Raw genomic sequence first — 15,616 nt, 5'->3', positions numbered from 1 at the left:
TTTCTTCTTTTTGAACTTTTAAGTATGTCGCCCGTGGATTTGTGTTTTTTTTATTAAGTGTTTGAAGTTTTTTTTCCTAGTGATCACCATACAAAAGTCATGTCATATCTGGTCTGCTTCGAAATTTAGCATGAAATAAAGAATGCACAGTAATTGATGTGTTTCATTCCTATTGTCCACATACATTCAACATGGGATAAGTCTTTTAAATTTTTTGTTCTTTGGCATTCAAGGCAGTCGTTGATCTGAAGTTATGTGCGGCTGCAATGCTTCCACTTCCATGGCCTAGATTGTTATCTTTTTGGGTTTCTGAATAATTTTTCAAAATTGAACGCGACGCATCATGACAATATCTATACGAAAACTAAATGTGAAAATAGATTATGGACAAAAATAATTACAATAACACACTGGGTTAATCTAATTAAGAAATTAAAATTATATTTATGGATTTTCCGTTTTTTTTTTTTTGGATACAATAATCTCTTGTCATAGGTTATTAAACTTAACCACTCAAAGACTCAACATAAAAGTTAACGTACAAGTAATTCCCTTCACTTTATCATGATTGGAAAAAAAATGGTATGCTAAATGTAAGAAAAGCTTGTTTGAGCATAAAATGTTTTGAATATGATTTGAAACACTCCACTTTAAATCCGGTAGGATTAACATTTCACAATATCTAAGACCATAAGTTACAAAGAAGTAATTTTCAAATTGCTTTAAGCTTAGTGAATTAACCTGAAACAAAGAAATAACTTCTGAAAATGAGTACAAAAGACCATAAGCAATGCTAAAGAGAAACTAGAACATGAAATTTTTTCCCCAAAATTATTTATAAATCATACAATAGTTGACAAATATAACAAACTTAAGACACTGACAAAAAGAAAGTATATAATTCAAGATAGGCTGGTCCTAGTCAGTTTATTCGTCTCCAATGAAGATCAATGGCCCTCTTGAAGCTATCCAACCCCCTTGCTCATTAGCACCTCTCCTGGTAAGCTAATCCAAGCACCCACGACCCTACTAAAGAAGTAATTTTTCCTAATTTCCAGATTAGGCCACGATTTGAATAGCTTAAAACCATGACCCTTCCTCCTGCATCCAATGCAAAAATTTAACCCGTTAACATCTTTCATATTGATAAATTTATTTAAACCCATGATTCCTGTCCTCTCTGACTCTCCTTTGTTCCAGGCAATACTTATTAAGACTTTTAAGTCTGGCATCATAATCTAAATTGAAAAGTCCCCTCACTAGTCTCTTTGAACTCTTTACAATAAAGAAATATCTTTCTTGGGAAAAGGAGACCAAAACAGGACATCATACTCCAAATGAAGTCTTCTGAAACTTCTATATAAAAGCAGAACCTTATTAGATCTTTTTGAAATAGATCAATTAATGAAGAACCTCATTAGATTTGTTTTAAATAGATCAATTAATAAACCAACCATTCTGTTGGCTTTGTTGCTTGCAATGATCATTTTTAATTATTCAAAATAATATGAGGAAATTGCTAAATATAAAAAACATCACATTTTGAATTCATAAAAATTTTTCTTTTTATGTATTTCAATAAGTTCAATTCATTTTTCTAATCCAGAAAACATAGAAATATCACCAGAAACTATGGTATGACAAGCAAAGGACAAGTATTGAAAACTACATTTCAAGAACAAGTTGACAAAATAGCTATAGATAAATACATTATTTCATTTCAAATTATATTAACTACATTAGTTTTTGACTAATTCTGGTAAAAGTCATTAAAAATGTTTTCACTGATATTAAAATAATGTTGATAAAGTTTTAAAAAATAATAAAACAGTTCAAATGTGTAAAACCTGTAAAGTTGACCACCCTTGTAAGTTGACCACCTGTCTATGTTGACCGCTTTTGTCAGGAACGGAATTAGTCCTATCTCATATAATGAAGGAAAACCTCTGTAACTTGACCACCTCTCTATCTTGACCACTAATGTACGCCAAATTTGATTAGGAGTAACGTAAAAAACCCTTTGTAAGTTGACCACTTGGTTTATTTTTTTTTTTTTTTACTTTCTTCAGCAAATTATTTTATTTTATTATTTATTTAATTTTTATTATTATTATTATTTTTTTCATAGCTTTCCAAGTTTTTTTTAATGCTTTGATGACGGAACAGCATTTTACTAACTAAACAGCAGCATAAAGCTTAACGCTGCTCTTTATTCTCCAAACTTGTTTTTCATTTGTTGTTCTATTTGAGATAGCTTTTTGTACTCTGTTCAATGAAAATAGGCGTCAGTAGTAAAGTTCAAAGTCTTTTCTTTCAGTTGCAAGTGTTGTGCCAACACAGGAACTGTGCTAAAGAGCAGGCCCGGATCTATACATTTTGATTCCCCTGCAACAAAATATGTAGGGTCCATACCTACATGCCAGCAGTGTCTCTTAGTAAAGTGAATAAGTCTTAGTACTAGTTTTTTTTTTTCTATTTTTTCTTCAATTTCTAGGGCCGTTAGCCCCTTTAAGGACGCGGGCCTCTCGCACTGCGGGTATGCCGATCTGGGCTTGCTAATGAGTAAAGTTACATGTTTCTGGTGCAAGGGATTAAGAGATAGGACATTTTGATTTTGCCTTTATGAACTGGGAGAGTCGAGCTTGTTGCTCTTTGTGCTATAAGTTTTACATAAAAAGGCTTCAAAAAGAAAATTAGCTGAATTTAATTTTAATAAAAAGTATGAAATATTAAAATTAACTGAAAACGGAAAAAGCCAGAGAATATTAGCTGGCATATAAGGAATTTCTAAAACTAAAGTATCTAATATAGTTAAAAACAAGGAAAAACTAACAAAATTATTTGAATAGTATTTTTAATTATTGTTTCACTTTCAATATTATTAAACAATGAAAATGATTTGAACAGAAAGAGTAAGGGTGAATTCCTCAAAAAATGAATACATAGTGCAAGAAATAATAATAAAAAAAAAAGTATTACCGCCCTTTATAAGTTGACCACCTGTCTAAGTTGACCGCCAAAGTACTGCACCGCGAGTGGTCAACTTACACAGGTTTCACTGTACTAAAATTCAAACAGTAATAACTTATGCAGCAATAAAATTTTATGGAGTTCAATTACACTAAGCAAAGGAATAAATATTTATTTTGACTGTCAAAGATTTATACTTAAATAAAAGCTCTCTGAACTGTAACATATTCACCTTGATTCTAAAAATGATCCATTTTCAATGCTTTGGGGTTCTTTCATCAAGAACTCAAACAACCAATAGTATTTGTTTGGATCTCTGTCTTCCTAAAATAAACAAGTGCAGTTTGGAACATGAATAGAAAGTAACACAACAATAACACAAAAATATGATACATCAGACACAGAAAGATTAAAACATACAATCATAGAAGCAAAACACTTAGCCCAATCAGCAAAGGTCTCTGGTGTAATGCTCTTAAGTGCTTTTTCTAAGATAGGAACAAAATTTTCTTTTAGTTTCTCTACCTGAAACAAAGAAAACACATTGAGAAAACTCTACACTTAATCCTTTAATTGAAACATATGGCAAAGCACGGTACCAGGAATTTGCATTTCTTAGATTCGAGTTCTAGAAATTTTTTACGTTCATCATTTTCTCCCCAAAAACAGCCAAAAAGTGTTTAAAATTTCAATTTTGAAAATTTTCCTTTTATTTTTTCATTTTCCCTTTTTTTTTTTTTTTTTTTTTAGGGTTTTGGGATCTTCTCCCCCTTTAGCCACCCAAAGATAGTATAAAAATGCATTCTTAATACTATTTTTTTGAAGGGAAACCTTTAACCATGTTTATGAGTTGAATATTCAATATGTAGCTTGAAATATTACAGTACCAACATTGACCCATTTTTTTTTTCAACAAAATTTTCCCAATTAACTACATAGACATCTAAATGTACAATTTTTTTTGTTAGCAATTGAATTATATTTCATACCTTTTCAAAACCCCAGTGCTTTGAAGCATTCAGTATACCTCCAATCATTTCTGTAGCACAACGTTGCATGCTTTCTTGTTTGTCTTCCACCATTTGATGCAGATGATGAACAAAATTAGGAAGGAATGTATCTCCAAAGTTAGAAAATAAATTCTAAAAAAGCAGAAAATATCAATTAGAACAAAAATAACATGGGGTAAAGAGACAATATTTTGTTCATTTAATTCAAAATGATAAAAAATTTTAAATAATATTTCTACAACTTAAAAACAAGAGCAAAATATTAATTGACTGCAGTTAAAATGAACATATTCTACAAAACTTTTGATTAAAATTTTAAATAAATATATACTAAAATATTGAAACAAAAAATTAACCTTTGATAATTTGAATTACAAAGTCCAAAAATTTTTAATATCTTGAAGAAAATGTTCCACTTTAAATAGCCCTCCATGTTGATGTTAAAATAACTTTTACAAGTATTTGTTAAAATTTACCCCCAATAACCTAATTTTTGTCTTTTTCCCTCAATTCAACATTTCTGTTTCCAATCTCATTCATAGCAGATTTTTTGATTACAATTCATGGGGTTTAAGACTGTAGAAGCGCTTAGTACAATTCTTACGTTTTTACCATTTCAGTGAAGCTTCTAAAACTTACCAAAACGTTTTAATAGAACAAAAATAATTTATCAAGAATTAGAAAAAGAGAACACAACAGAGAGAAATAGAGATTAAAAAATGTAAGCAGCATATTATGAACAACTTTTAAATCCAAAAAATGGCCTTTGACTAAAAAGTGTGATGGATGTTAATGAAAAGGGGGAAAAAATGGAACAGGTAATTTCCCAGCAGTAATACTTATAAATGTAATTAAGTACTTCAAATTTTTGAATATTTAAAAGAAATCTGATTTAAATTTAAAAAATCAGACTTTGATTTTTTTAAAAAATTTCAAAAAAAAAAAAAATCAGGAATTCTGCATCTTACCTGATATTGAGAATATGATTTTGACAGCATTAAAAAAGTTCTTTTACTTTTCTTTCTCTCCAGAAATACCAAAAAAAAAAACTAATACGAAAAAAATAACTACATTTCAAATTGAATAAAAAAAATTCTTTGTTGAAACTTTTAAAAGATAAAGATCTTAGTTATTAGCTACAGCTTAATGGTGCTAAAAAAACAAAAAATCAAAACTTTTAAACTGCAACTTACTCGAAACAACAGCAACTTTTTTTCACAGAATTTGTCAACACCTTTCTTTTCTTCTAAAGAAAAGTATGATACTATGTTATCAACAAATGTTTGTTGCATAAATGCTTCATATATTGGTTTTTCTTCCTGTAAGAACATATTTCAAAGAATGAAAGACCTGAAAGCAATATTATGACTGAATATTTTTTTTTACTAGTGTATAATTTTATGGTAGTATGAAATTAAAAAAATATTATCAATCTTAAAAATATACTTCTTTTGAAGGGATTTTTGTAACTTTTGGCTTTCTGTTACCACAAGTTATCTCTTTATGTGAATTAGTGGAAACACAATAAAGTGGAAACACATAAAAGTTTAGGTTAGAAACTTCACATTAAAACATAAAAATGAAAAGTGATGGTGAAAAAATAAAATGTATTTCAAAAACCAAAAAATGAAACCGTTACCTCCTGCAGTTCATCAAAAGTTCTATCCAACTTGGGCTGCTCACTTTCTGGAGCATGAACTTTCAATTGCCTAAAAAAAAATAATAATAAAACAATACATTCAACACCTTAAAAGGAATTTGCTTAATATTAATTACTTTGACAATTTTAGCTTTAATCTAATATTTTACTCTAATTTTTTATTTGTTCACTAATTAAATTGATGATTTTAAAGTTATTTAAAGAACTTCAAGAAACAGAGGCATAAAAGACACTTATTTGATGTTTCCTTACTACAGATAAATCACACCCTGGAAAAGGTTGTAATGAAAAACAATAATGATGGGGGGCGGGATACTTTAAAATATATTGTATTTATTATTAAAATAACAGCAATGAAGTTTAATTTACACCATTCAAATTAATCATTTTTTCCAGCATCTACAGGACTTTTGAAAGCATTTACTTATGTTTGTTTAGGCAGCTCATTTGCATAAATTATTCAGAAATATGCTATTTTATAACTGATATCATTAAGTTGGTTTGATTTTAAAGCTCTTCAAAATTTTCATATGTTTTTCCTTTTTTACAATAAGGTAGTTTTAATTATTGTTTACTAATTTAGAATGTTAAAGCTTTAATTGCAAAAGTCACAGTAAAATATTAAGTCATGAAAATACTCCACAGTAAAATGTAACATTAATCATGAGTCATGAAAAAACAATGTTGGAGAGTTCAAGCATCAAAATTCAAAAGAAAATTACTTTGGCCATGCATAAAATCCTACGTAAGATTTGTGAACAAAATGCCTGGATTTCCATTTTTCAAGAGTATTTGGAGGAGTAAGGCTGTTATATTGCAACCATAAGTTATCTGGAATGTCTTCTGTTTGTTGTTGAGCCATGAGTGGATGAAGAGTCCAATCTTCACTTTGCTGCGATTTGGGATCTATTTCAATTTTTACATGTTTCCGTTTGTGTTGCTTCAAAATACAGACAACAGCTTGCAAAGAAATCTAAAAGGGAAAAAAAAAAAAAAATTATGAAAACTACTTAAAAAAAAAAAAGATGAAAGATATAAAACACTACTAAAAATAGCCTTTAACAATTTCTTCTCTGAAAAAATAAGGTATTCGAATTATAAAATCTAAGATACATTTACTACTAACTACAACTAATACACTTTAAATCTTTTATGGTTGAAATTTGATAAATTAATTATTACAATTCAATGGATATTTATAGTACTTTTTATAAACATGCAAGAACACAAGTTTAGTTGAGAAGTGTATTTCTACAAATTAATTTTGTATTGGAAGATGTGAAAGAGTAATAAAAAAAAACATATAACTTGTATTTATTATTTATGTCATAACAAAATTTTAGAATAAGAGGAGAAAGCCAACCACAAATTTTCACACATACTTCATTTTTGCACACACTTCAGCTCACTTACTTTTCTAATTGCAAGTGTTTCATGAATTAAATGTCCTACGAATAATTCTACGCCTTCCTTAGGATACACTACATCTGGTCGAATCAAAATTGATAGCATTTCCAAAGCTAACCGGTAATGCCTCCAATGCCTGCATAATGATTAAAAGGATAAATGAAATCCTAGTAGAAGGAACGAACAAAATGCATGCTAAGGAATAAATGAAATGCAAATGTATACTTACAAGTTATTATTTTGAAGCAATTCTATTAAAGAAAATACAAGACTTCTGTAGCAACTAAAATTTAAAAGGGAAAAATGGATTTATAAGATAATATCTTATTAAAAACTTACTAAAAGAAGAAATATGAGTGAAGAGTGAAAAATGAGCGAGAAGTAAAATTCATTTCTCATTTTTATTCCGGAATGACATTTTCTTTTAAATAAAAACTTGTATTATGACCTGTGTTTAGCTTTGTTGCTAAAAAGAAATCCTTTTGTTTATATTTTAAGTTGTTTTAATATAACTACACAACTAGAAGTAGCTATGACTGAATACTTGCTTACTTAGTAGCTATGCATTAAATTAAAATTGTGTTATTATTTATAATCAAATGTTGAGAAAAGAGTAAAAAAGGTGAGTGATTAAGCAGAAATAAGGAACAAAATTTAGTTAAAAAATGAAGAATGCATGTTTCAAATTCCAACGTAATGCGATTTTGTGCAGGGTTCGTGTAATTAAGGTTCTACTTTGAAATGGGCAGAACATGAAATTGATTTTTCCTTCATCTAATCATAAACCCTTTGGATAATCTTAATCATCCACTTGCTTAGAAAAAAAATGTGGGAAATGGAGGGAAATTTTTTTGTTTCATTTAATAATAGTACACAATTCTGCTTTTAATTTACTTTCACACATTTGCTTTACAAAATAATAATAATATGCACTTAATCAATTTCCGGTTGGCTATTTTCCTTTAAATATGTAAAATTCTAAACTTTTGATTCCCTTATGCCTATAATGACTTATGAAAGAAAATCAAATCTGAAATTTAAGAGTAAAAATCAATTTTCGTACTCAATAGTCCATTTTTGCAATCAGGATTTGTGTAAAGCATTTGCATTTGTGTCTACTGCATTTGTTTCTGCCTTTTTTAAAAATTGATGACACCAAAATTCAATTACAAACTAAATTAGGGAAAGAGGAGGGAGGGGGCAGATATTTGGTATTTTCCTCTTCAGAAATCGTTAGGTAAGAGAGAGAGGGAAGAAGGGAGCTTATTTGATCTAGAGCGTTTACTAGGTATTTTATGGTGCACATAAGTGCTTGGCGATATTTGAGGAAAAATTCTTATGAAACTACTCTCAGCTCATTGGGTTTGTCAATGTCTTGCTGAAATTGCATGGTTAACACAGATTTACAGATCTAACAGTTTTTCAAAAGTAGTCCAGGGAAAAGAATTTAAAATGAAAATACAACAGAGAGAAAGAATCAAAATACGTAAAAAAACAGATCCAACAGACATGTTGTAACTGATCCATTCAAAGATTATATATTTAATGGCTTAGTTGATTTGTTTGGATTTTTTCTGTTTCCTTTTAGTGTACCGTATTTTGCTGCATATAATATGCAGATTATCTGTCAAAAAAGTGTCAAGTTAATTAGGTGCAGATTATCTGCTTTTTTTCCCCTCAACACCAACTAATTGCACCTCAATATTTACTGTAAAGTAGAATTCACCAAAAGAGACCCTTTTGCTGCCTGTAGTTTGTTTATTTTACATTTGCACAAGAATAGACAGTCTGCTCCTTTGTCTTGACTCTGTCTTTAAGTAATTAGCGTACTATAATCAATATTTCAAGAAGGAATCATTTTTTTAGATTAATTTTTATTACACCTTTTAACTTGATACTTGGTCATGCTTTAATTTTGATGCTAAAATTTTGTGCTTTATATTTCTAAATCTTATTATCTGTGGATTATATGCCGTCGATCATAATACGCAGGAAATTTTGGCAACGTTTGACGAGCAAAAAATTTCGTTGTCGTTTTGATCAACATGGAGAAAAATTTTGAAAATGAGTTGTGTCATATCCAAAACGAACGAGCTGACGTGTGCATCACATGACTTCCTTTTACCCCAATTTGATGTCATTTCCCCATTACTGGCAATTTTAATGTGATTCAATATTTTACTCTCTAAATATCACCAACAGTGACAAAATTGAAATCAGAAAAAAAAATTGCCAAATTTGTCGCAAAGTTGGCAAAAAAACTTGGCAACCAAAAAAGTGGCGATATATCCGCAAGTGTCTGCCAAATTATAACACCACTTGAAATTACTTCGAAATTAACAATGATTTCCCCCAAAAAGGTGCAAAAGACCCCTTTAGAAACACCCGAATGTAACCAAAAGGGGAGATGCACAACTAGACCCCACTAGTAGTATACGTACCACATTTCAACTTTCTAGGACATACCGTTCTTGAGTTATGCGACATAAATACGCACATTTGTACTTTACATACAGACGTCACGAGAAAACTCTTTGTAATTAACGCGGAAATCGTCAAAATGGATATTTCCCGTGTATACGTTCATAGGCATTTATCCATGTGCGGTCCAGTCAAAAAAAAGCCTCATTATTCATTTGGGGGAGAGTAAAATGGAAATTAAGGTCGATTTGAGTGAAAAAAATTTCGCGAATACAATACTTCCTTTTTTGTAAAAGGAAGTAATAAATGCTCCCTTACCAGGGATTTGTTAGCTTTTGTGATTTGTACAAAAGTACAAATTTTTTCCGCTCAAATTTACTCCTTCACCATCAGACAATAAAATTTGTAAAATCATAATTTTGAAATGATTTATGCGCTACGATACATTAAGGATTTAGGTTAAATTTTTTTAATGGCTTATTTATTATTCAACAGTTTAGTACAAGGTAAACTGATTTTGACTGAGAAAGGTTGTGACATGAGAAAACCCTGTTTTTAATATCTCTAACAATTGCTGATTGAGATCCCTAACATTTTATTCCATTTAAAATCATTTTACACTTTTAACACCATAAAATCAATTTTTACTTTCTTCTATATCTAATATATAGAAGAAAGTATTGGATTCGTGCAAATTTTCGAATTTCGAATTATTCGAACGTTTTGAGGTGTGCTGAATCCATTTCGACTATTTTTGGAAAATGTGTGTGTGTGTATGTGTCACGTCTGTGTGTCACCAGTTTTTTATGGCCGCTCTACAGCAAAAACTACCGCATGAAATCGAACGAAATTTGGTACACATATGTGCCCTTATGTGAACTTGTGTCCATTGGTTTTTGGCGCGAATTCCTCCAAGGGGGGTGGAGCAATGGGACGTTTTTTGAGTTACGAGTGCTTGCTATTCCTCAGGAAGTAACTGGCGGAATCAAACAAAATTTGGTCCATATGTTGCCATCAACAGGAACAGGTGCTGATTCAATTTTGGTGTCAATAACTCAAACGGGGGTTGAGCTATAGAACGTTTTTTGTCGTGAATTGTGACTGCTGTATCTCAAGAAATAATGAACGGAATGAAAGAAAAATTTATCGGCAAGTAGCCCTTAGTGGGTATAAGAGCTGATTTTATTTTGGTGTCAACAGCTAGAAAGGGAGTAGCGCAATCGCCCGTTCTTTTTTTCCATTGTGAGTGCCCTATCTCAAGAAGTAATGTTACGTTCTGGTTGAAATTTGGAATATATGTTAATCCATATGTAAACAGGCTTTGGTTCAATTTTGACGCCAATCGCTCCAAGAGGTGTTGATTTTTTTTTTTTTTTTTTGCGAATAAAAATAGCTTTATTAATGCAACAATAAGAAAGATAAATCGTAATAGATTGTCGTCTGCGTATTTCTCGTGATTTTGATTGTATGGAAATGATCGGAAATATTATCTCAATGATTTAAAATTTTTAACTGTTGCCATCTTATGTTTGTTAACAAATAAAATATTTATAATTAATTCAAGCAAGGCTTTTAAAATAACTTTCAATTTTCGCTGTTTGCTTTGCTTTTGCAATAATTCAAACATTGGAATGGTCGTCTAGTTTTTGCATGTGTAATTTTCTTTGTGTTGGGAATATTGCATATTGTCAAACATGGGGAGGGATCAGAAAAAAAAAGAAAAAAAAAATAGAAGAAAGTTTCGTGATGGCCACAACATACTAGTTATATATAAACTGCGTTTAAAAAGTAAATTTTTACATTTAAAGATCATCTATTCAATATAGACCTGAACAGCAGTAAACTAAAAATTATAAAGAAAAAGTATTGATTCTATGTAAAGCAAATATACCTTTCATTTTTTTCATTGCGGTTTTGCAAATTTTTAGTGTGAGTCAAAATTTCATCACTAGTGAAAGAAGGTGCAGTTGGTAGTGGCATACTTTGATTGAAAAGACTCTCAGCAGCTTTCAAGCATTTTTCTGAGAACTAAAATAAAAATATTTAAAATTATTGCAGGAATTAATATAAAAATTATATCAATAAAAATGAATAAAAGGAAAGTCAACAAAATAGTTTTTCCATTTTTATATTGCATATTGCAAAGAGAAGATATTAATGTTCTTGACACAGATATTACACTTTCAAAAAAATATATTTATATATTTAATGATTGCACATTTTAGTTCAAAAGGCTTTCTTTAAGCACCTTTTCAACCCATTGGCATTTTTAGTTAAGAATAAGATAGCAGCTTTTAAATACTTTCGATTAATAATATGACTAAATAAGGTATGAATCAAAAATTTTGATTTTTTAACTTGAAAGTCTATAAGAGCTTAGTTCTGCTTAATTGCAATTGATGAAAATATTAGGTGAATTTGTACTTTCATTGAAACTTGACCACAGTGCACATCACAGCATTTTTTTCAAATTTCAAGCAAATTATTTTAAAAAAAATTTAGAAGATTTGGAAAATGTAATAGAATTTGATGTTCAGAATTTAGAGCATCAAATCTTTGCAAGAACTTTTAATTTTAATAAATAATAAAATTTAGATTTTTTTTTTTCCTTGTTTGCATGGTACTGAAAGAAAATAAAGCATTTATCACGGGTAAATGTTGGTGAATGCAACAGTTAGAAGTTTTGAAACAAAAATTTGGGTAAAAAAATAAGACATTTATATTCTTGACATTCACGGCAAGGTAATTATCAAACAACTGAGTTTTCATCTTTATAAATCCTCCCCCATCTAACAAAGTATGATCAAAAATAGACAAAATGGTTAATATAAGCCAAACCTAGCAACTCTGATTTCAACTCATCTATACACAATCTCTATGTATGGATCTCAAGTAGGGTCGACTGGGAACAGTTGGTCATAGGAGCATGTTGGCCTTGTCACAATACTTTTAAAAATATTGATTTGATAGTGCAGAAAAGCATGGTCTAGCCAAGTGAAGACTGTTCTACCTCTCACCTCAAATAAATAGCATTGAAAAAGCATTGCCCATCTCAAAGAACCAGCTAGAATTTTTTTGAGTAAATTTCACTCCAACAAATAATTTGTTTATAAAAAAAATTGCAATTTTCAGCCTGAAAAGCAATATTCAGAAAGACAGTTGCTAATAATTAATGTTGAATCTTTCTGCTTATTACATTTTTAGAAAATTTTTACAATTATCAAAAGTAAGAATTGCAATATAGGGGAGTTGCACCATTTCACATGAGACACAGTGGGCTAACCTGGTGCACCACATTTTCATTCAATGCAGTGATAAAAATCATGCAGAAGGCAGTTAATCTGTCTTCATGTTGTTTGATTATTGCAGTTTAAGTCTTTTTTGCTTTCTTATTTATAAATCCACTAGTGGTACCCGCACGACTTTGCCCGTAGTAGAAAATTAAAAGGTCTTTTGGTTCGCCTGTATATTTACAAATAAGGATTGATGAATTTCTCACCAATTTGCTGTATTTATTTGCTTGCCCATGCTACGGTTCTACGTTATGATAATTCTGTAATTTATTTGTACACGTTGTGATAATTTGCTCGGTAAAATATTCTTAAAATTGGAATATAAAAAGAACAAAATCGAATTTTCAAAAAATCGCTTCGAGGTGCACCCCCCCCCCCCCATGCAATAAACTATTTTTGTACCAAATTTCATGAAAATCAGCCGAATAGTCTAGGCGCTATGCACGTCAGAGATCCAGACATCCAGACAGAGAGATTTGCAGCTTTATTATTAGTAAAGATTTTCCATCTCTTCTACTTTTACATTAGCAGATTATTAAATAAATAGTTTGAGCTCTCACAGTCGGGGGCAAGTTGACCCAAGTAACTAGGTATCAATCTTTCCTCTTAACTAATAATAGGGTTGTTTCCTTCAGTCAAAAGTACTACTTTTAGTCACTGAAATTGGTAGAATGAGTAAAAAAAAAAAAAAAAACATGGACCCAGAAAATACTTTTATTTTCGCAACAGTTATTTTTTAATTAATTTTTTTTAAATGTCCGATTTTGAAAACAAGGCGTGGTCTTTATGACGCCACAAATGATGCAATCAGGGTTCGTACTCAATTTCAGAATTAAAATGAAGGAGTTTCGGAGGAGTTTTGATGGAGTAAAATGAGATTTTAAAGGAGTACTAATGGGCTGTCTTATGTCACTTTTTTTCAACATGTTTGACCCCCTTCCTTTTTGTCACAAAGTGTCACACTTTACCTTACTCCTCCTATTGTCGCAGGTCATATTTTTTATAAACAGTTTTAATAACTGCGTGATGTTACTTTTTGTCACCCTCTCTCTTCCCCTTGTCACAATTTCACGAGCCTGTCTCCCCCTTAATGCATGACATCACTTGTGGATGACTCATTTTACAATATCATAACTGTGATTTACTAAACAATTGTTTTTTACACAATCACTTAATATTGTACATTTGCTTATGCATTTTTAAATATTTAAATAATACTTAGACAAACTGCCTTTTGCAGCTGAGAGTGGGGTGGACGGAAAAGCAATGATCATAAAACTTGAAAAAATGGCCAAGCACCATTTAAGCATGGTTTACTTCATTTATGAAATGTCTTAGTCATCTAATAATATTTTTACCTTCAACTTTTATAACTTCTGTGTTTAATTTGTAAATTACATCTTTATGAAAAAATAAATATACAAAATAACTACATTAAAATTGCCTTTATACCTTCGCTTTTGTGAGGAAGTTAAGTTGCCTATCGAAGTATTTCAAGTTACTCTCATAGGGAAGATTATGTAGTCTTGAATTAAGAAAGAAGGAGTTTTGAAGGAGTTAAAACCAAAATGAAGGAGTTTGAGGGGCCCTTCAAAAAAATTTCCTAAATGAAGGAGAATTGGAGGAGTTTTGAAGGAGCGTACGAACCCTGTGCAATTTGGCGCATCTTTCTACTACGTTTCCACATTATGATAATCAAGAAGCGAATTAAAATGTGCTATACGCTTGCTATCAACTATATCGTTGCCAATACACATGAGTAAAGATGCGAATTAAATATTTTTCTCCGTGAATGGCAACACTGAATAGCATTTCCCATTTGTGATGTCACACGACAGAAACGTAGCACCGATTTAAGTATTTTTTTAAAAATATTAAACTTGAACAAATTATTTAAAAATGGTCAGATTCTATATTTTTAAGCATGCTCTTTCAAAAAAAAAAAACTTTTAAAATTTTGAAAACCCCCATTGTAATTAATATTTTAAAATTTTACTATGAAAACTTCATCCTGAATATGTTATCCTGAATATTTTTCCAAAATGCTTAATTCCAATTTTCTTAAAAATCATAGAAGAAAAAGCTGGTCAACCAGCTCTGGTCTACCATATGTCATAGAAAAAGAGCAATTTTTAAACTGCTTTTATTTTTAAAAAATGGAGTAGTCAGAAGAAAAAACATTGCATATTTCAGTTTAGAAGTACCAGAATTACACCAGCAAAAAAAGGTCATAGAACAATTTCTGTTTATTCCACTAAATTTTACATTAGTCCTTTAAACAAAACTATTATTCATCAATATTCATGCTGGAGGTCACAATGATTTTTGAAAAAAAAAGTGTCCTGAATTCTTCCAAATGATTAAGATTTCCAGGCAATTCATCAATTTTTTTTCATTTCCTTGTTATTCTATATTGAGAGAAAAAAAAAACATAAATAAAAATAAATAAAGGATATAATTACTTTCAGCTTTATCTGAATAGTTGGTAAATGCTTATGGATGATCACAATAATTGATTCAAGCAGCTTTATAATGGAAGGTTTTTCAGAATGTTTTGAGGAAACAATCAAAGGCCAAAGTTTACTTAATGATTCCCAACACTGAATGAATAGCAAAGAGCTTCTTTTCTGTCCAACAATAACATGCAACACACCCTAAAGGAGAAAAAAAAAATATTTATACTTTTAGACATTATATAAATCAAGAAATTAAACTATTTTGATTCTAACTTCTTTTACTGTTACAAACTGAAGCTAGCCACCTTTGGAAACCAACTGTTCACCTGATTTAATCACTTAAAAAATAAATATTCGTAGAATAAGTATATGTATTCTATACTTTGCTTGACAAATCCA

The 15,616-nt window shown here is 30.1% G+C and overlaps 1 protein-coding gene across 1 annotated transcript in view; it reads right to left on the bottom strand.

Moving 5' to 3' along the window:
* LOC129216377 (proteasome activator complex subunit 4-like) overlaps nt 1–15,616 on the bottom strand; it is a 119,294-nt gene that overhangs the window by 19,592 nt on the left and 84,086 nt on the right. Inside the window, 10 exon segments of the mRNA XM_054850592.1 lie at nt 3,203–3,294; nt 3,391–3,495; nt 3,960–4,112; nt 5,174–5,299; nt 5,620–5,689; nt 6,363–6,613; nt 7,054–7,183; nt 7,277–7,330; nt 11,360–11,496; nt 15,224–15,415. Of these exon segments, the coding sequence (XP_054706567.1) occupies nt 3,203–3,294; nt 3,391–3,495; nt 3,960–4,112; nt 5,174–5,299; nt 5,620–5,689; nt 6,363–6,613; nt 7,054–7,183; nt 7,277–7,330; nt 11,360–11,496; nt 15,224–15,415 (1,310 nt within the window).

Source organism: Uloborus diversus, chromosome 2 (genome assembly GCF_026930045.1).
Source record: "Uloborus diversus isolate 005 chromosome 2, Udiv.v.3.1, whole genome shotgun sequence".
Lineage (NCBI taxonomy): Eukaryota > Metazoa > Arthropoda > Arachnida > Araneae > Uloboridae > Uloborus > Uloborus diversus.
The sequence above is the reverse complement of the archived record's forward strand: the minus strand, read 5'-3'. Positions and strand labels throughout refer to the sequence as shown.